This window comes from Symphodus melops (assembly GCF_947650265.1).
Source record: "Symphodus melops genome assembly, chromosome: 3".
NCBI lineage: Eukaryota > Metazoa > Chordata > Actinopteri > Labriformes > Labridae > Symphodus > Symphodus melops.
This window is the reverse complement of record NC_136693.1, coordinates 27588638-27609057: the sequence shown is the minus strand read 5'-3', so window position 1 is coordinate 27609057 and position 20420 is coordinate 27588638. Positions and strand designations below refer to the sequence as shown.

The 20420-nt window shown below is 43.4% G+C and overlaps 1 protein-coding gene across 1 annotated transcript in view; it reads right to left on the bottom strand.

Annotated features, from left to right (window-relative positions):
* The window catches only part of elp4 (elongator acetyltransferase complex subunit 4), a 57694-nt gene that overhangs the window by 28731 nt on the left and 8543 nt on the right, over positions 1-20420 (bottom strand). Inside the window, exons 4-9 of the mRNA XM_079339315.1 lie at positions 19982-20116; positions 18472-18608; positions 15443-15527; positions 13048-13236; positions 6218-6326; positions 4194-4300 (exon numbers count right to left, since the gene is read on the bottom strand). Of these exons, the coding sequence (XP_079195441.1) occupies positions 4194-4300; positions 6218-6326; positions 13048-13236; positions 15443-15527; positions 18472-18608; positions 19982-20116 (762 nt within the window). The remainder of the gene's footprint in view (positions 1-4193; positions 4301-6217; positions 6327-13047; positions 13237-15442; positions 15528-18471; positions 18609-19981; positions 20117-20420) is intronic.

The following is a 20420-nucleotide window of genomic DNA, read 5'->3' as shown; positions in this document are numbered from 1 at the left end:
GAGCACATGACAATATATTGCCATGTTGATTTTTTGAGCACAGCCCTACTTTGAATTGCAATAACTCTGATGTAATCTAAGTTGGCATTTGTTACATTGACTATGGCCTGAGGAGTTCAAACATTTGTCATGCTGTTTTCTCCAATAAAAAAAACATTAACATAAAACTTAAAGTTCTCAAACTAGAGTTTCCCTTACAGCCAACATTTTAATATAGACTACAAAGCTATCCTGGTAACAGCGGCCCATCAGTGCAACAGACACCTCCAAACAACCCCTCGAAGAGAAGACTAATTTGACACAAATCCCCGTCTTATACTGTAGTTGACCCGCTGACCCGCCTCTGGCACCCCTGTACCCCACAGGCACATCGCGTGTCAGTTTAAAGGGTCAAACAAAGGTAAGCAGAATGTAATTGCGTACCATCTGCATTCTTCAGAGCTTCAACCTCAAAGCATTTTCCTTTGTGAAACTGGTGACAGAAGCCTGTGTCGCCAAAGTGAGTGAGAAATACACACACACACACACACACACACACACACACACACACACACACACACAGCATGTAACATATGTGCATGCATGACTTTCTGGATAAGAATGCTCTCACTCTGCTGCATGAATGTCTTTGCGTGGGAGCGCACAATGTTTTGTGTGTGTGTGTGTGTGTGTGTGTGTCTCTATGAGTATGTGTTAATCTTGACTAAACACCTAACACTACCCTACCTGCTCAGACAGGGCCATGGGTTAATTCTGGCTTCAGGCGTAATGGCTAATAACTGCTCATCAACCGTAGCTTGAACTCTCTGAGATGTCAACGGTTACCGTGGCAACCTTATCAAGGAACCAACAGAACCTTGATGATGGTGCTGAGGGAGGCGTTGAGAATTAATGTACTACAATCTCCAATTAAGAAAAATCTAATCATCATAAACAACTGAACTCTGTGTGCTGACAAACAAATGCGTCTCCGCGTTCCTGAGGTGCCTGGTGGTGCTCGCGTGAGTCAAACCATAGTTAGGAAATATCCCCAGCATGACTCTGTGCACAGTTGGGATGACGTGTAGCAGCCTGACCCAACAGGCGAGGAGTCAGTGCCGTCAATCACCTGTCACTCACCACCGCCGCATCACAAACTAATCCAGGTAGATGATACGCAGTGCGTGGCAAGATACGCTGTGTTTTATATACAGGAAAGGAGTCAAAAGTTTAAATAAGTGCTTGACGGCAAATGTTCTATTACTACCATGATACTGAGCACAACTACTCAGTAAGGGCACGCTGTAATATGTGGCCTGGGGCAGAGGAGTCCTGTAGCTTGAGTAAATGAGGTGATTAGCAGGGATGGTGTGAGCTGTCACACTTCAGACACAGCTCTTAGAATCCAATCACCATCTCATGTGTCAATCAGCGGCCCACCGAGGCAGTCGGCCAACAGGTCAAACACAGTATGAAATGAGCCATGTAGTAAGAGCACAACGGTAGTCATGCAAATATTCTGGTACATTTATATACACGTACACGAATGCCTCTGCATCCAGGGATTCAGAGCCTACCTGCACTCACACCCCAGTGACATCTAAGGTGGTGTGCAAATTAATAACAGCCAATCAAAGTGCTCGAGAACACAACATGGGAACGTAAATCAGTATTACATGACTAATCCGTGTTTTGATTGATTTGATGCATGACTGGTGATATGATACAATGTTCTCCGGGAAATTCCCTGACGCATAAAAATGTGTCATGACAAAGAGCTGTGATTGACATTTCATATTATGTACTCTCTTATCTGAGCGATCGAGCCATTTTGACGCAATCGTTGGTTTAATGGTATGTGTGTGAGGGCAATGCAAGGGTATGGTTGCCATACGACAACAAAAAACACACGGATACATCTCCTTAAGTTAGGAAAGCAGACAAAGCGTGGTCTTTACAATGTGCTGCTGGGATATATGACACAGTATTCAGGGTTCACAGAGACACAGAGATGCTGTAGGCCTCGGCCCCCTGGCCTGACCAACACAGAGGCCTAATTAAAAGACCACTGAGGATAACCACCTTGACTTTTATGGACCTAATAAATCTATACTAGAGTAGCCCACTCAGGGGGTCAGAAGAAGGAGGGGCAGTGGGTGAATGCAGACAGAAGAAAGGGTTCGAAGGATGGTGTATGCTGGCAGAAAATAAGAAAAGGTTGACCGTAGGATGCAGGGAGAGGGTTTGAGGGAATGGGGGCATTCCTCTCCTCCCCCTCGCCTCCTGCCTGAAACAATAGGTCTCACTAAGAGCCAGGGACCAGAGGGTGTGATAAGGTAATGATAATGTAATGAGGACCAATCATGAGCCTGAGCTAAGAGGAGGGCCCCTTAATTTGTCTCTAGAGTGCTAGTTCAGTGACAGATTGATTGCTCTGAGTGAGAGTCATAATGTGACACATGCAAAATGGATTTGTCTGTGACAGGAAGAGAAAGAGAGTGAGAGAGAGAAACCATACATCAGCGTGAAGGAAGCAACGGAAAGGCTCATTTGAGTCCTGTGCTGTTTGTACTTAATACACACAATACAATCTTGACATCGTTAAGCTGGTAATAATAAAATTAAACTATGATGCAAAATGAAATGAAGTCTTGATTATCCCTCGAAGGTGAAAACATTCCCCCACATTTCCACCAACTCCCCTCAGAGTCCCAGGCTCACTGAACTTTAACCTATAACAAACACGTGTTTGCATCAAGGCGTGACAAAAGTCCATTAGTGCTTCAATCTGGTATTAGTTATTTAAGTAGAAAAATAGTAAAGGACCGTAAGAAGGGTTCCAAAATGTTGTGTTTTGAGAAGCTGCTTTGTTGGTATAGCATATTACTTGCAATGTCAAGTGCCCAGAATGAGGGGAAACAAGAATACGCATGCCCAAAGCCTTTGGCACTGAAAGCACCTGGCACAAATATCATGCCAAGTGGCACTGATTGCCTGTTGCCCCACTGTTCTTTGATTGGTTATTTGATTGGTTATTTGCCAAATGCTGTTGTCGTCATTTGTTAGTAGTTGGCAGAACTTTATATTTAAAACAAAGAATTATTCTGAGGCACTGCCTTGTGAAGAAAAACAAAAGATTTAACACCTCGGTGCCCATCATTTGTGATACGTGATGTTTCCTGTTGTTCAAGGGAAAAGGGTGGAAGTACGAGCTCGTGCTAGAAGGTGCTTTGTTGCTGATTGAGGTTGTGACAGAGAGGAAAGAACGAAGTCATGAAGAATCATTTCACACATCTTTCCAAGCATCTTCAGTTGCTGATATTGCAAGACAACCAGACAACCCACATATTTGATTTGAACACACGTGTGATGCAGTGGATTATAACTTGAATTTAGTCAGGAAACAGTGTGTGCGTCACTGCCCAGACAAGTCTGCAAACTGAGTGAACCTCAAAACATTTGGGTGCATATTTGGACATTTTGAGGGGTCTCTCGCAGACCTACGTGACTTGATCACTTTCTTCTCTGGGTCTAGGAAATAATCAGCTGTAGGCCTGGCAGAGGGCAGCACAAGGACATATGCTAAAGCCATCACTTGGCTCATTCAGTTTAAGAGTAGGGCTGTTCACACAGTTCATAAGAACTGCACAGGACTGCTTTAGTCAAAGGAGGAAATACACAGCGAGCTAAATGGGATGCAGCCACAGAGAGGCATACAGGCTTTTAAACAGTTAAATGACCTCTACATACCATACTAGCTTTTGAAATGATGGATGGGGAAAAACACAACCTATAACTTCATCTTATATTGCCATTAGTCATTTTCTACCTCTGACGCCTCTCAACATTGCACTTGACTAAGTGTGACAGCAGCAGTGTATAATCAATGATTTCATCTTTGATTTTAACACCCGATAATGGACAAAAGTAGAAAAGGAAACACAGGCTAACAGCGCTTGACTGACATGAAAGACTATCTATCTATCCATCCATCCATTAATATAAACATTAAATGAAGTAATTATCTTGAATTGTTTCCTCTCCAGGTTCAGTGTTATGCCAGACTGCCAGATTAACCTCATTACAGGAACAGAACTGGGCCAACCAAGATACACTGAAGAAGTCAAAGTGAAAGAGAGCATTAATAATAAAACAAAAGGCTTAAACCACTGAACACTAAGTGTTGTTTATCCTGAGTAAGCTAGACAACATACCTCAATAGTAAACTGCTTTCTCTTGAGCTTAAAGGCCAGGTCCTTATGGTCCGGGAGTTGACTAGCCAGACAGTTCAGGTGAGGTATTTGTCGTACATGTAGAAGGCCTGAGAAAAAAAAAAGAAGCAGATCAAATGAATGGGCTGTACAGTGAAGACAAATGCCCCGAAAAAAAGACATTTAAAGAATCTCTGTGATGAAGGAGGCCAAAGTTTTCTGATGAAAATCTACAAATGTTGCTTTTAAACGTATCATGTGTTGATTGTTTATACATTTGAAGTAGACTTTGCAAACTAATTTGAGTGAAAGGAATAAAGTTACAGGTATTAAACCGTTTTATTCAAACAAAGAGAAGTAAAGAAACTCAGGTGACAAACTAGAAACTTCAATGCATCAATAAAGTGTATTAAAAAGAAATGAGAAGCAAGCAGGAATCCATTAACATTTCTGTATCTGCTTTCTGACTTTCAGCTTTTTCCCCCAACAGGCTGGAGCATGTGTGTACTTTAATTAAAGGACACATCAGAGTATGAGAAAACATACAAACAAAAGGATGCCTGTAGGAGATGTGAGGATGAGTGTTCAGTGGTTACTCTCACACAAACTTATATTTTCATAAAACTAGAAAAGTACGGTGGAAGTGGGCTGGTATAAATGAGCGTGAGAGAGAAAAGAAGAGATCGAGGGAGTACTGGAGAAAGGGAGACAGACAGAGAAAGTGGGGGATGGTGGGTTCTATCCTCTGTGCACTTGGGTGATTTCCCCTCGCCTGATTTGCAGTGACAGGCTTCCCAGCATGCTTTGAGCAGCCCTGAACTGCTGCCGCAAACACGCACGCACGCGCATCCGCACGCACTCTCACACTTGTACCAGATGCGTTTGCACTCATGAACACACATCAAAACAATCATGCACATAAATGTATTTCATAATCTGGCCAGAATTTCTCTGGCTGGTTCAACAGAAGGCAAATATATTCTTCAACAAAACATTCAAATAATATTAATTGCAAATTACAACAAACATTTTTGAAAGACAAAAAAAAAAAAAGATGCAATTCAACAGTCATGTTTACTGGGCCAACGTCCTCCTGGTATTACATTGCTGAAATGTGTGACATGTATGGGATGTGTAATCTAAATAAAACATGGTGTTGGATGAAACCAAAATCTGCCATTAAATGTATTTACTCCTTATGCCATCATCTGTCACAACGAGGACTGTCGAACTCGAAAAGGGGGGAAATGAGAGGAAAAGCACAAGAGTGAGAGGGAGTGTTCGAGAGGAACGGCTAAAAATACACCACTCGCTTAAACTGACCTTTATGCACAAAGAGTGTGATAGAGTGATAGAAAAGAAAGAAGCAAACAAGAGAACGAGGGAATGGCAACAGAAAAGTGATGGGGGGGGGGGGGGGGGGCAGGGGACAAACTATGAAGCCCACTCTCTCCCCCTCCTCTTTCTTCGTTTCAGTCTCTGCGATCGTCTCTTACCGGTGTCCTCTTCCACTACTGAAAGCCTTGCCCTCCATTTATTAGCAGAGCATGCTGGCCATGGAGACATTGAGCGAGGGATAGAGAGATGGAGGCAGAGGGGAAGAGAGAGTGATGGTGAGAATATCGATTCCCCTGTGTTGGTCTGCTCTGCTCCAGAGCCTCAGGGGTATGGGACTTGGGATGGAGAGGGGGCGAGGCGAGAGGGAGAGAGAAGAGAGGCTCTGCTGGAGGGGGGGAGGCAGGGATGGAGGCGGGTGAGGTTGCGAGGGAGAGGGGGTACAGCGTGGCAGCTGAATCCCCCCCGGCCTGTCTACTGAGGAGCACGTCTGATTGAGCAGCAGCACACTAACACGCACTGACAGCCTGGCCTGCAAGGGGGCTGCCCTGCCTCCATCCACAGCCCAGCCCCAGCCTTAATGCACTAGTGTGAGAGTGTGTGTGTGTGTGTGTGTGTGTGTGTGTGTGTGTGTGTGTGTGTGTATTTGTTGGAAAAGAGACAGAGAGATAAGCGAGTGTGTGCGTTCTTACCATGGTAATCTTTGTAGAGTGGGTTGGTCTCTCTCTCAGAGCCTTTGAATGATTCCAGGGCGATGGCATTGTCACATAGCCTGGTTATGCTGCCCATTAGAGCTCTGTCCTGTACGACCGAGCGAGCGAGGGAGAGAGAGAGAGAGAGAGAGAGGGGAGAGAGAGGGAGAGAAACATGAGCAGGTAATTAAAAGCCTCCTGACGGGCCATCAGTGTTGCAATTAATTTAGGTCATCATTTCCTGTGGCCAGGTCATTTGTGCCCCTGGCTCAGGTGAGGGTGATGAGGTGTAGAGGGGAAAGACGGCTGTAGGAGGTTACACACAGGTGATGTCCGGGGCAGGAAAATGGAGGTACAACTCACACAATTTACAAGAGAACAGTCAGTAGCACACAATTATTGGACGCTTTCAAACAACTATTTATTTCTGAAAGAAAACAACAAGCTCAAAGTTGGTGTTCACTCAAACCTGCACACAGCAGGGGAGGACAGATAGGAAGCAGGAGATAAAAGCAACGGCTTGATGAAGAGAGCTCCCCCTACTGGCTAGGCCGGTGAGTTGACAGAAGGGAGGATGAATCAGGGGTGAACACAGTGGATTGAAAGAATGGAGGAGAAACAAAAAGCGTGGATACAGAGGGTAAAGGGATAGAAAAGAGGGTGGGAGAAAGAGAGAGAGAGGGACACTGGGATGGAGGGAAAGAGGGAGTTCTGCATTATTAATCCCTTTGCCTCCTGAATCATTCACATCCTCCTCTCTGTGTTGGCTGCCACCGCCTAATGCAGTTTTCATGCCTTCATGTCTTTTCCCCACTCTTTCTTCTTCCTTTTCATTTTTGTCCTACTTTTAAAGTATGCATATCCCACCAGTCAGGGCCACCGGCACTTTCAGGGTATCTGAGGTCACGCTAATGCCGCAATTAAAGCAGGATAAGAGTTTGGATACAACAAATTATTCAAAACACTGATGGCACGATATGGCCAATAGCGTCCGTGCCAGTGAGAGGGTCAGCTCAAACTTTATCTGTGAGAGCCTTCGTAGGCCCTCATCACTTTCCGTGCTTGTTTAAATACAAAGACGAGGCTTCTTGCAAAAAGTTCATGAGTGGGAGGAATTCAAGGTTTCCACACAGAGTTGCTCAGTGTTGGGGGCAGAGGGGCAAAATGACATGCACGTTGCTGCACAGCTCCCACTTTAAATGAGGTGATCGGGGAAACGCTCACCTCAACTATATATCTTATGAAGAAATCAGATGAATAATTGATACAGAGCTCAAACAAAGAGTCACTTTAGTTTGCCAACAAACTCCATGCGGCCTCAATTAGCTCAGATTCCATCATGTTGAATCCTCGGCTGACTATCACCAAATGTGAGGTCACAGTGAGAGCTAAGTATCTGACCCACAGCCTCTTAAAACTAGCTGTTACTCACGAGCCTTTATTTGGCACAGCTGTTTGGCTCAATGTTTTTTTGGGGGGGCTGCATGGCTAAGTGTTGTTTGAACTTACACATTACTGTCAGAGCAAAATCTGCCCAAATTCAAATCATAACTCAGAGGGGCGGTGAGGATTTGTACGTCCGTCTAAGGTCCTGGAAGAGTAGAAAGTAGAGTCTATATGAGACAAAAATAAAAGCGCATCTCCTCTAAGGCTGGAAAAAACAAATATTTTCCCATAAATATGTCCCAAAAAAACACAAGCAAAGTTTCAATGTTAAAGAAAAATCTATTGGAAGTGACAGTCACAGTCACTATGATGATTTTACTGTTACATGGTTGAAAACAATTTAAATGACTTAAAGATAGACAAATCTTAAACTACTGATGAAAATCAATCACCACTGAAAATGAACAGCTGAGCAGGACAAACATTTAGACTAGTTATCAGGATATAAAACAAAACAAGAGTCAAGCAAACGGTCAGTTATTTAACAAATAAAGACATCTGTTGTTTGACTGAATCTTTATAGCAGAAATTTTAGGGCAAAATCAGAATTTTTTTTTCTCCCAAGATTTAAAAATAAGAATATTTGCTGATTCTATTTGTCGACTGTGATAGTATATATCAAAGTGGAATCACCAGAGGCCCAATGATACCATATTATTACAATACTTAAGTCAGGATTTGATATTGTTGTGATATCAAACATGTTAAGCTGAGAACTGCGATTTCACTTTTTGAACAGCATCGTGTCCACAAAATGAAACTAAAATCAAGAACTGTTCAGTCTTATGCACCTAACAATCTGAACTCTTGGTATTTCAGTCTAATCAAAGTGATCACAAACATGGATGGAGACTGTGCAATCATTTTTAACAACGCAACTTGTTCAAAATGATACATGAAAAATTTGCTGTTAATATAAAGAAGAAAAAAATGTGACAAATGGCAGCAACAAGATGATATAATATCGTCAAACAAAACATCTCGATACTATACTGTATCAATCCCCCCCAGTAAAGATCCTTGGCCTATTCATATTTGAAGGTCATGTTTGCACCAACAATTTCTTCAAAGCTTTTCTCAAAATATATTAAAAAAAAGATTTGATGAAACCTAAACCGTTTTAGTGGCAGTCTAAAAACTTAATGATTGAAGTTTTCCAACATTTAGCGAAACATTGATTGTAATTTTCTCCTGGTGTTCTTAAGGCTGCAGGCTTTATGGCTCATCATCTTGAACCTGCTTTAGGAAGTTTTTTTTAGCCACACAGCAATCTGAAATCTTTCTGACCAGTCCAAACCTTGAGTCTAAATATTTACATTAGACAGGAAACCACTTAGTCTGAGCAGCAGGTGAGCTGTATTTTGATGTATTTCTGGGAGCAGTCTATTTTGTATTTGTGTGTGTTTACTTATGAGGATGCAGGAGGTATTATGATGGAGGAGGGCCGAGCCAGGACAAGCCTAATTAATGTTTCAGATGGTATGTTGCTCTGGGCTGCTGTAAGGAGGCTTTCAGTGAGTTGCTCAACTTCCCAAGCTGCTCAATTATGGATGGGGAGTCCGATGCTTTCTCGGACAGCTAGCTAGCTGCTCGTCTAGACGATCTTCTGAAGGCTACATTCACGAACATTAACTAAACTAATTAGCAAAGCAAATGCAAGGGCAGTGGAAATGGAAAGTTAAATTCTTAAAATGAAACACTGTGATCATTAACTTAAAATGAGCATCCATGCCAAGATGTCCATGGCTGATTTATTTTATGTATTTTCTCACTACAACATCCACTGATTTTAAAGTAATGACGAGGTCATTTCGGGGATGGCCTTAACCGCCTCTCATTACCTCAATGTTGGCTTAGTCACCAAACACCTGACTCAGTCCCAAATTTCCCCCCCTCTCCTCTTCTTCCCCCTGCTCATTCACTTCTCTCCCCGGGGTGGAGAAGGGGGAGGGGACAGATTAAGGGTTTGGGGGCCAGGCCAGAGAGGGACATGGGGACCGCTCCCACCACAGCTGACATCTGCTAGTTAGCCATTCTACCTTTTTTGACAACGCCAATGCCGCTGTGCACTGAGCACATAGGCTTGAAGCCAGAGCATGTTGTGACAACACAGCTGTTCTGAAAGTTAAGCATTGACCTACAGCTTTGTGTAAGGGTTCATGGATAATGCAGCTTACATGCACTTGAAATCGAAGACCATAAGAAGGCAGGGTGATTCAAGTGTAGTGAACATTTTAGAAGAAGGTCTCAAATGGCTTTCTGGTCAGTGTGCCTATATAGTCGTCTGTCTGGGGGAGTGTGTGTGTGTGTGTGTGTGTGAGTGTGTGTGTGTGTGTGTGTGTGTGTGTGTGGGGGGGGGGGGGGGTTGTGGTTTGCCATATGCCTCAGCAGATGACTCTACCTTCACACTGAGAAGCCAGACTGTACACAGACGCACGTACGCGGACTCAAAGCCCCCAAACACACACTTAGGCTCACCCACAAAAACAGCTAGTCACACACACACACACACACACACACACACACACACACACACACACACACACACACACACACACACACACACACACACACACACACACACACACACACACACACACACACACACACACACACACACACACACACACACACACACACACACACACACACACACACACACACACACACACACACACACACACACACACACACACACACACACACACACACACACACACACACACACACACACACACACACACACACACACACACACACACACACACACACACACACACACACACACACACACACACACACACACACACACACACACACACACACACACACACACACACACACACACACAAAACTACAAAGAGGGATATTTGTAAGAGAATAAAATGCAAACACACGCACACTCTCTTTGTGTACAGCTTCAAGTAATTAAAAGCCCAAACAAACAAATAGATTTAAAGGCCTCTGAATGAAGTGTGCACTCAACTGGGTCTGTTTGGGGAGTGATGCGTGGAGGAAGAGGCCCCTCACAGGCCTGAGTCATACCAGGGTGAACCACGGGGTCAAGAGGAGGCCCCACTACAAAAGGGTTCAAACTTTGTCCCCTATTATTGAACAAGACAAAGCAGGAGTGCATGGGCCAAACATCAACACAAGCACAAAAAATCCTAACTGTCCATAACGTGTTAACTGAAGTCAATTCAAGTTTAGCAGATAATTTATCCCATCAAGAAAAAAAAAAGGTAAGTAGTTTAGGATCCAACAGGTATGCAAAGACCAGAGGGAGAAGAAGAGAATCGAGCCTCTACAGGTATTTTATACATTTATATTTTCAATGTTTAATATCAATGTATCAGGTCAGATAAATATTTCAGAAACTAATAAACTTTTCTCAACTTATATCAGGCTTCATCAGATAAGTTAACTTCTTAAACTGTGTTTCCATCCAGCAGTCCAGAGGCCTGGGATACGATTTACAGTTCGGAGGTTAACCTCAGGCTTGTTTCCAGTACAAAGGAGGTGTCTCACTTCTTTCTGGGTTGGATCACCATAGAACTTTATGAAACGGCCCAAACGAGCCCTGGAGCAGGTTACGCTGTACAACGCTGCCTACTAACCAATCAGACACTTGACAATAAATAATATAAATTATAATGGCCCCATCACTGAACCTTGTGGTAGGCCACACACTTCTGCATTTCAGATTTAACCGAACTGATTTCAACATATTGATATCTATTGTCAGGTGAGAGCTACTCCTCATCATTAACAAGACATGATCAGCTGTAGTTAAAAAGAAGGTGTTGATCTCCTCTTTTATATATTAGCCATTTATTAATATTTATTAGGGATTTACTGCAGGTATGACATTGGCAATGACAAATATTTAGTGTTCTCAGAATTTAAATTACTTTTTTCAAATTCATTTTAAAAAGCTTGTTTGGTTAAATCCAGGAAACACAAGAAGTTGATTGAGTATCTGAGTATATTGTCCTTCCATTTGATCTTCCTGATTTTGTCTGTGCAACTGTGTTCCTTATAGTCTTGGGAGTGTATCTTCTTCATATTTTTCTAATATCATAATTTTCTGTAAGGTTATAAAACATGACTATCTGCTGCGGGCTGACTTCTTCATGTTTGGAATTGGTCATGCACTGAGAAGATCGCCCCTCGTGCACTCGTAGAAACTCTGCGTTGACTTCATTCATTCTACAGGTGACCACTCAGCATCACCTCATTCGTTAGGCTAACTTAACTTCATTCAATTAAAATAGAACATTTTACTGAAGTGATTTTTGGATGGGATAAGGGTTTCATTTTTTTCCTTTTGATAGGTGACATTTAAAACATGAAGAAATATGAGGTCAAAATACATCCCATCATCAAGTTACGTACACAAGCATAAAGTAATGCAGTAAAAAAAGCTGTGAAACCTGTAATGTTGCTTAATGAAATGTATGAATGATCCAGCACTGTTAGAAAGCTAAATGAGGAGATCCCAGAAAAGATGTGGTCTGGTAAGTTGACAACAACTGAAATCACAGACATGGAGAAAATATCTAATTTGTTACTTTATCCAACCAAAGTCGACGAATGAACATTCAACAGCAATGCTGAAGCCTATACTACAGAGAACCAAACCACACACACACATGTTCTGGTGTTGCACTAAGATAAAACCTTTTCAGGGAGGATTTACATTCAGCTCTCTGTAAAGTCCTGGGTCATGAAATCCCTCGACCGTGTTTCATTTTATACCTGGGACACTTTGAAGGATCTTTGCATGCAAGAGACCGATACTTGAGATTCTCCTCTCAGCAGCACAGAAAACCATCACAAAGAACCGTTAAAGGATTACACACAAACCACATAGAATGGCTGTCAATCACAGACAATAACTCTGTGATGGAGAATATAACCTAAAGGTTGAACATGAAGGAAGATCATATCGCAAAAGGCTGGGAAAAATGGTTAACATATAACAAGACACATGAGCAGCATATACTAAATATGGTGTAAAAAAATAATAATAATCCTCATCCCACCTACAGACTGAGTGTATTTGAAAAAAAAAAAAAAAAAATGAAGTGAAGCTAGAAATAATGAAGTTCATAAATTGGTCAATTTCATACAGAGACTCTTCATCCATACAAATCATTTTATTTAAATCTTTAAATCAATCTTTGCACAAATCTGCTGCCTGGAAGATGACCAAGAAGTTTCTACATTTACTGGGAAGTGTCAGAGTTAGGAGTGACGTCACGGTGGAAAATGAAAACAGACTTAAAAGTACACCTGAGCACCAGTTTAAATGGTTCAGTGTGGAAGGTGTTCAGTGGTGAACACAGACTGTGATGAGTCATATGTTACAAACCTTATCTTACCTGGATGAGATGTGAAGGCACAGTGACAACCGCAACTGAGAGAGATGACCTCAGCAAAGCACGCAGTCCGTAGAGAAATGTAGTGAGGGAGTGGCCATTTTGAGGGTTGTCATGGCAACACAGGTCATCGCCCCACAGTGCTGAGCCAAGAGAGTGAAGCCCGATTCGCAGGATGTTGCGGGAGTTTGACTATAACAAAGAACAAGCAAGACAAAAGGGGGTTTGGAAAAACTACACAGAAGTTGAAAAATGCAAACTTGTAATTTTCTGCAGAAGCATATTAACGCAGTTATACAGTTTGATTGAAGCTCGCAGCCGAGGACTGCACAGATTGCAGCTCTGGTTTACTTTGGAAAGGTGCTGTTTTGGGTCGTACTCTCAAACTGTGGGAGAGAGCCACTGGACAGTCTGCTCACCAGCACAGACGATCTGAACACGGTGCCCAAACGTGACTGGACACAACTGCCCAATCACAGAGGCCATCTGACACACGCACAATGGACCTGTCAGACAGGCTTCCAATATGGCCGCCACCCAGAAACCCCAGCACATTCTTGGCACAACAGCGATGCTCTGCAGCCAAGGGGGCCTGGGTAAGGGTGGAGTGCCTTCCCTTAACCCCCCCCCCCCCCGACTGACCACGAGAGATCAACAGTAACCGACTCTCATGAAGACGCTGAAAAAGTGGCAAACAGTGGTGGGATATATATCACTGAAACAGACTGAAAGGAGGAGCCTGTCTAAACTGTGAGAGGTTTTTAACCTTTAAAACAATCAACCTTTTATTTGAGATTTCTTCACGATGGCTCCTAAATACTGAGATGAGAGCCAAGAGTGATTAACAAAGCTGTGGCCTAAAATCTGCACACTCCCCCCCCCTCCTCTCCTTCATCCCTCCCCCTCCATTATCTCAGCCTCTCCTCTCCTCTCAATCTCCTACGCCCCACTCCCCATTGCTTCCTCTCCCAAAAGTATGACCTAAGCTGTGTTTGGATCTGGATCAGAATCACAGGCATCTTAGAAAAATAAACCCCATTGTTTCTGGGAGTTTTTCACCTTTGGCTCAGAGTTTCCCAAAGGAGGACTCTTAAGCTTAAAGTCTACATCGTCCTCTTTACCATTCATCGTAAACGTTTCATATACATATGTTTCTTGTATGTTTTAGTGTTGTGTGTACACTTCTGCCTTTGTCATTATTAGATATGCCATTCCTTTGTATGTTCCTTTGCATACATAGTTCTCAGGGGCCACATAATAAGAAATCTTTGTCTATGTTGCTTTCCCAGCAGGGGGGAGACTGTGGTAACAAGACTGTTGCTGTGGCATCAGGAGGAGAGGCCAAACTTAACTCCTATAGTTTATCCTATAGAAGAGCCAGGGAACAGTGCCAGTAGAGTCCAGCCAAGGAGCAGAGGCCAGCCACATAGGCTACAGCCAGCCTGGGACCACAACCTAATCACCAGCCAGTCTCGATGGAGACTCGCTGTCCTGCTGCCACCACTGCCACACTTTGTCTCAGAAGAGTGCAAAAACTATGCTTCAGGAGAGAAATCCTTCGTCTGATCTGTTCTTTAAACAATGAGGTTCATACGAAATATGCATCTTAACAGTTCACGTTAGATGATTCACAAAGAATAACCTGAAGGCACACACACTGATTATCAACCACACTGGGCATTCTTGTGCCAGAGCCCATGTCGCTCTGTGCCGGTCTGCATTCCTGGACTGTGCCAACAGAATGTCAGTCGGCCACACTGCTTTAATGATGTCAGCAGTTAATCTGGCGTGTGAGTGACAGCGCTCAGGGAGGGAGGGTGGGGGGCTCTGGAGGTAAATCCTGTGTGTGAGTGACAGGGGGAGAGGTGGCTCCAGGTGACGAGCAGAAGGGTCACTGAATGTAGGTGAATAAGGCGCACAAGCACAGACACACACACACAAATAATCTATACACACACACACACACACACACACACACACACACATACATACATACAGGCGCATCGCAGGGATGACAGGATTACACTTGGCCCTGAGGAAAGCCGACATGGCTGTTTCTGGCATTCTATACAGGATTGATGATTAAAAAGATGTGTGTCAAAGGTAAGACACGCAGCTGGGACGCACAGGTGAGGCCAAGCTGAGCAGGTGAGAGAGAGGTAAACAGACTTGAAAGAAGTGGCGGTTGGAATGTGACAGAAGAGCGAGGGGTCACAGACGCAGACATCATGCATCTCTTTAAAAAAAAAAACAGATCAAACCTGATCACTTTAAATTGTAAAATGTTTGAAGAAAATTAGTAGACTCAAACCAAAAGAAGGTTTTAATTTAAAAATGAAGAAGACAAAGGCACACCTTTCTTCAGGTTGAAAGAAACAAATACACTTCATGTTCTTACCATGGGGGCTGTGAGATCAAATCCCTCCCTGTGTATGACCTCTTGGAGTGACTTCAACAAGGCAGAGTAGGACTCAAGCATGGTGCTGAAAAGAGCAGAGAGGAGAGAGTGGACTTACTGTCTGCGAGGAGAGAAATGAGAAAGATTAAATAAATGGTTTATTTGAGACATGTTAACTGTGAATGAAACCATTTTGATAAAACTGGGCCAAGCCTATCATCGCAGTCACTTAATCCTCCATGACTGCAGCCTGTTCTTCCTGACTGTGCTTTTCTGGAGCCACTGAAGCAGACAGATGATCCATATCAAGAGATCCAATTAATTTATTTGGTTGATTAAATTACAACATGACTGGTTCTCCGTCAGCTCCCCGAGGATCTGATTGTGCAGGGATAGACAGACAGACAGATCGACAGATGTATCTCACAAACATGCACACAACAAAGACAAATGAGAAGGAGGAGGGAATTAATGGGCTGATATTGAAAATTAAGAGGGAGCAGCATTTCGGTGTTTAATCAGGGGTAAGATGTGCACCACTGACAAAGGGCACAGAGCACAATCAAAGCAACATTTAAGGGACGCAGTGCTGCTGAGGCCTCAATGTGCCTCCAGCATGACCAACAGGAATGTTAACCCCATCTTTTTACACAGGTCCCTCCACTTAAGAAAGCCACGGCATTGTAATGACCACTCTGTAGTAAGTCACAGTGGGCTGCTGTGTCACTTGTCAATTGGACCTGCCGGCGAGAGAAGCTGATACACGTGGATTGGTCACACGCCAATAGGCCTGCATAAAGAACAGTAATACACACTTGTGTTGATTACACTTGCGCCAAGTATATCCATGTACTCTATTTCAGTTATTCAACCCAACAATGGTGCCTCCTGACCCCGCTGGGCCTAATGATAGAGCTGGTTTGGTGAAAGAGGGACACCTACCCTCCTCGGCCTCTCTGCCCATGCCCCTGCTCTTGAGGTAGGGGGCTGGGATGGTTTGACATGCAGTCGAGCAGGAGGTAGCCTCTGGTTGGCAGCCATTGTGTGGGACGGCATTGTGTTTTAGCTGCCCCCACTGAGCACCCCTCATTCAGGTACCAAAAAAGGGTATAGGTGCTTAGCTACAGGGGCTAGCACGTCGGCTAATTAGGATCATACACAAGGAAGCTTCTTTATCTGCGTGTTCCTCATTCAGCGAGGGAAGAAAGGAGGGGAGAAGGGGGGATGCTTGGTCTTAAACAACAGGATCTGTATCACCTAGAGAGCAATTTGTGCCAATTATGCCTTCAAGTGAAACGGAGCAATTTAACAGCTAGGGTATCAACATGGGGCTGTGGACACGTGCAAGGGGGAGTAGCCTGCTTAGGAGTTTGTGTTCTACATGTGCGTGTGTAATGTGCTGAGTGTGTGTGTATGTGTGTTAGAATTGGGGCGGGGCTGGGGGCACAATGGTGCAGTGCAGGTGTAGCTTCCTGCTGTCAAAATGTCTGATAGATGTATAAGCTGTTCACATGCAGTATCACCCGGTCACTCTTTCTGCTAACACAGACTTAAAAACACTGTAAGATGTTGGACTCCGTTCCTTCCTATAGAGATTTTTAACAACTATTTAGGACTACTGCAAATTCTCTCAACTTCAAGTCCACGCTCTTACAAAAAAAAAGAAAAAAAAAAGACCTATTTTGAACAGAACAAATCCATAGCTTTAATGTGTTTGCACAGGTACTCTGTTATACAGTCTCTATCTGCTTAAATAAAGGACGAGGGATTCTATAAAGCCTCCTCCACATCCTCTGTGCTCCAGATTGCTGTGTTTACCCAGCGTGTGTGAGTGTGCCTTCGTGTGCCCTTGTGTGTTCAGCAGCACTCTCTGAGTAAAGAGCCTGTATGACCTCTGAACCCTAAGTACACTCAACGCAGGAGAAATCAAACAGACGCTGAGCAAACAAGACCCTCATTTGAATAGACATACACAACCTTTCCAAAAGGCTGAATGTCTCAGGCCACTGGGAAGCTCAGCACAGACAACGTGTCAGCTGATTTAGGGATTGTGGTAACGTTTTGGCACCAACATTTTTATTTTTTTTTTTGCAATTTAAACAGTGTGCATGGGTTTGCCTGCAACTTACCGGGATACATATATAAATAATATCTATATCATTTGTGCAGTTTAGACAGTGCACTCTCTCTCTCTTGTCAGTATGATAAAAACATGACTAAACAGGTAGTTTTTTGAGCTTCTTGTATTTATTAAAATACTTTTAATCATTAGAAATCCAGTATCCATCAATATTAAAGTATCAAATATGACAACCAACTCCAAATTCACACTTAATTAAAAAATGTTCTTTTCAGATTTATAAGAAATTCATCACATCAGATATTTATGCAAAACTAACATCATGTCATTTTCTCTTCAGCTCAGGGTTTTAAAAATGGAATAAATTGTAATTTATAGGAGCTGAAACTTTTCATTACGTGTTAATCTTTTTGCTAAAAAACATATAATTCTAAGTTTTAGACATTTTTAGGCAACAATGTGAAAATGAACCGGTCAAACTCCTGCATTCTTTTTTATTTCTGATTCACGTTGCAGTAAATAGATCTGTTACCAGACCGTCTTACACAAGACATCTGGCTTCTTATTTCCTCTGTCATTAAACATTTTTACTATTTACTGATCATTCATGAACACTGGCATAAATGGCTAGAAAGACTAAATATGATGTAAAAAAGTTCTTCAGAAAGCTCAATCGAGTTTCTTCCTCTCGGGTTCACTTTTTTTCTCACGCACCCTCTGCTTGCATTGTTTAAACCGTATGCACTCTTGAAATCACATGGGACTGTCTGTGTTGTTCTTTTACCTGTATCCTGTGAACAATGCCATGTTTGCTTACTTGTGTTCTGTGGATGATGTCTTATTTGCGTAACTGTGGTTTGTGGATGATGTCGAGTTTATGTGCCTGTGTTGTGCAGATGGTGTCTCATTGGTTTCCGTTCAGTCTGAGGACGATGTCTCGTCGTTTTACCTGTGTGTGCGTGATGACTGGGCGGGATGCTCGGGAACATAGAAGCGGTGGAATTTGGCTGCCTGGCGAATTTCTGGCTCCATCGTCTTGGAGACGTCGTAGTAGTGCCCGAACCGGCATGACGATGCCAGGGCAGTCTGTGGAGGTCAAAAAGTCAAAGTCATTTTAAAAAACGTGCATTTTTAACATCCCAGTCTACTAACACAGCCAGCGCTTGATGCACATTTAACTAATTTCATCGAAGGATTAAGTAAGTCCTGGGGGAGAATACTGTAATTTGTCCTTAAATGAGTGTTCTTCACAATACTATGGAAATGCAATTGCATTGTTTATGGGTCATTCCTCGACATTCCTACAGTTGAGAAGTTAAATAACCACTACGGCCGCAGTCTTAATCATTTCTCCACATAAACGTCCACTTCTGGCTGTGAAAGCAAACGTGTCGGGGACGCAGGGGAAGGCGGATGTTTTCCTGCAGCTGAAAGAGAGAGTTTTAGCTCTTCTCTCTCAGTAAAACCGGGGATTCCATTGTTAGAGGGGCCCTTAATCTACTCCTAATCTGGATTAGGGCCCCCGGTGTGTCCCTCTCCTGGCGGGACGAAGGGGTCAGCAGGGCAGGGGGGTCAGGGGCTCATCTTCTCTTTGTGAGCCTGGCAACCCGCTTAGCGTTCCATCCCCGCCCTGATGGTCTCACCTTTGATCTGATGTCTTCATTGGGAGAGCGACACAGTGGGCATTGCCAGGAGAGGTGTGTGTAAGGGGAAAGTAAGCGTTGACTCTGGGGGTGAATTTGGGATGCAAATCCTCTGGTTGGGGCTTACTAGTGGTTTGTAAAGACGATTTTACAGAGGAAGGGGGAGAGGTGAGGAAAGGACACAGATATAAAGAAGTTTCCAAGGAGAGAGAAAGAAGGAGAGGATCCCCAGGGATACACTGTGTGCTGTTAATCCACATAGCGATATGGATTATAGACAGAAGGGGGGAGACTGCAGAGAAGTTGAAGGGGAGGGTCAGCTCTCAAAGCGGAAGAAAGAGTGTAGGGCTGCCGACCCTAGCAGGGGGAAAGGCAGGGATTTGGGGAAGACAGAGGCGCAGGGCTGGGTCATAGGGTTGAGCGAGCAGACATGTCAATGCACAGACTGCAGAGTACTCTTGTTTCCCAGGCTAAGCAGGGGTGCAGGCGTGTGTGTATTTGTGTATATGCGAGTTGGGGACCAGTGAAAAGCCTACCTATTGCCAGCTAAGTGTGAGTAATCTGGTCCAGCTCTGAAAGGAGAGGCTGAGGCCTCATTCACTCCACAAAGGAGTTTAGAAGCTCATGGATTTAGTGGTGGAGACAATTGCCAAACCACAAGAGCCATAGAGCCAACGCTGTTCTTTCTCATACCTTCCTTGACAGGGACGCAAGTTGGACTTTTATTAAAAATAAGTAAACTCCAGTAAGCCTCATATATGCTGATTTTATTTGAATGTCAGGAAAATTAAGCTGCCACTAAATCACCTAGATTACCTGAACTTTTGGAAGATTCTGATAGCGCCAGGCAATCTTCATGGCATCCAAACTCTCCTGAGGTTCAGAAGACAGTCTGGGCTGCTCCGCTGGTTTGTGAATGGCAACATCGTCCAAGATGGGAGCCGGGAGTTCCTACACAAAATGAAAGACATAAAAAGATGAAACATCCTGAGGAAGAATGGCCAAACAGACATTCATTGATCGATAATGTTATATAACATTGTGTTATTTCAAAGTGAGTCTTCATCAGTGGATAATAAACACGCCCCCCCATGGTTCAGCTTTTGGCAGAAACCTAATTGACATCGTTATATGTAAAAGTAACAAAAGGATTAGAATTTTAAATATCAAGAAATCCTGGAGAATTCAGATTTTTGGCCTTGTGAAAACTAAAGTGGGTTTTCGACAACTGCACACCTTCATCACAAAGCCTTCA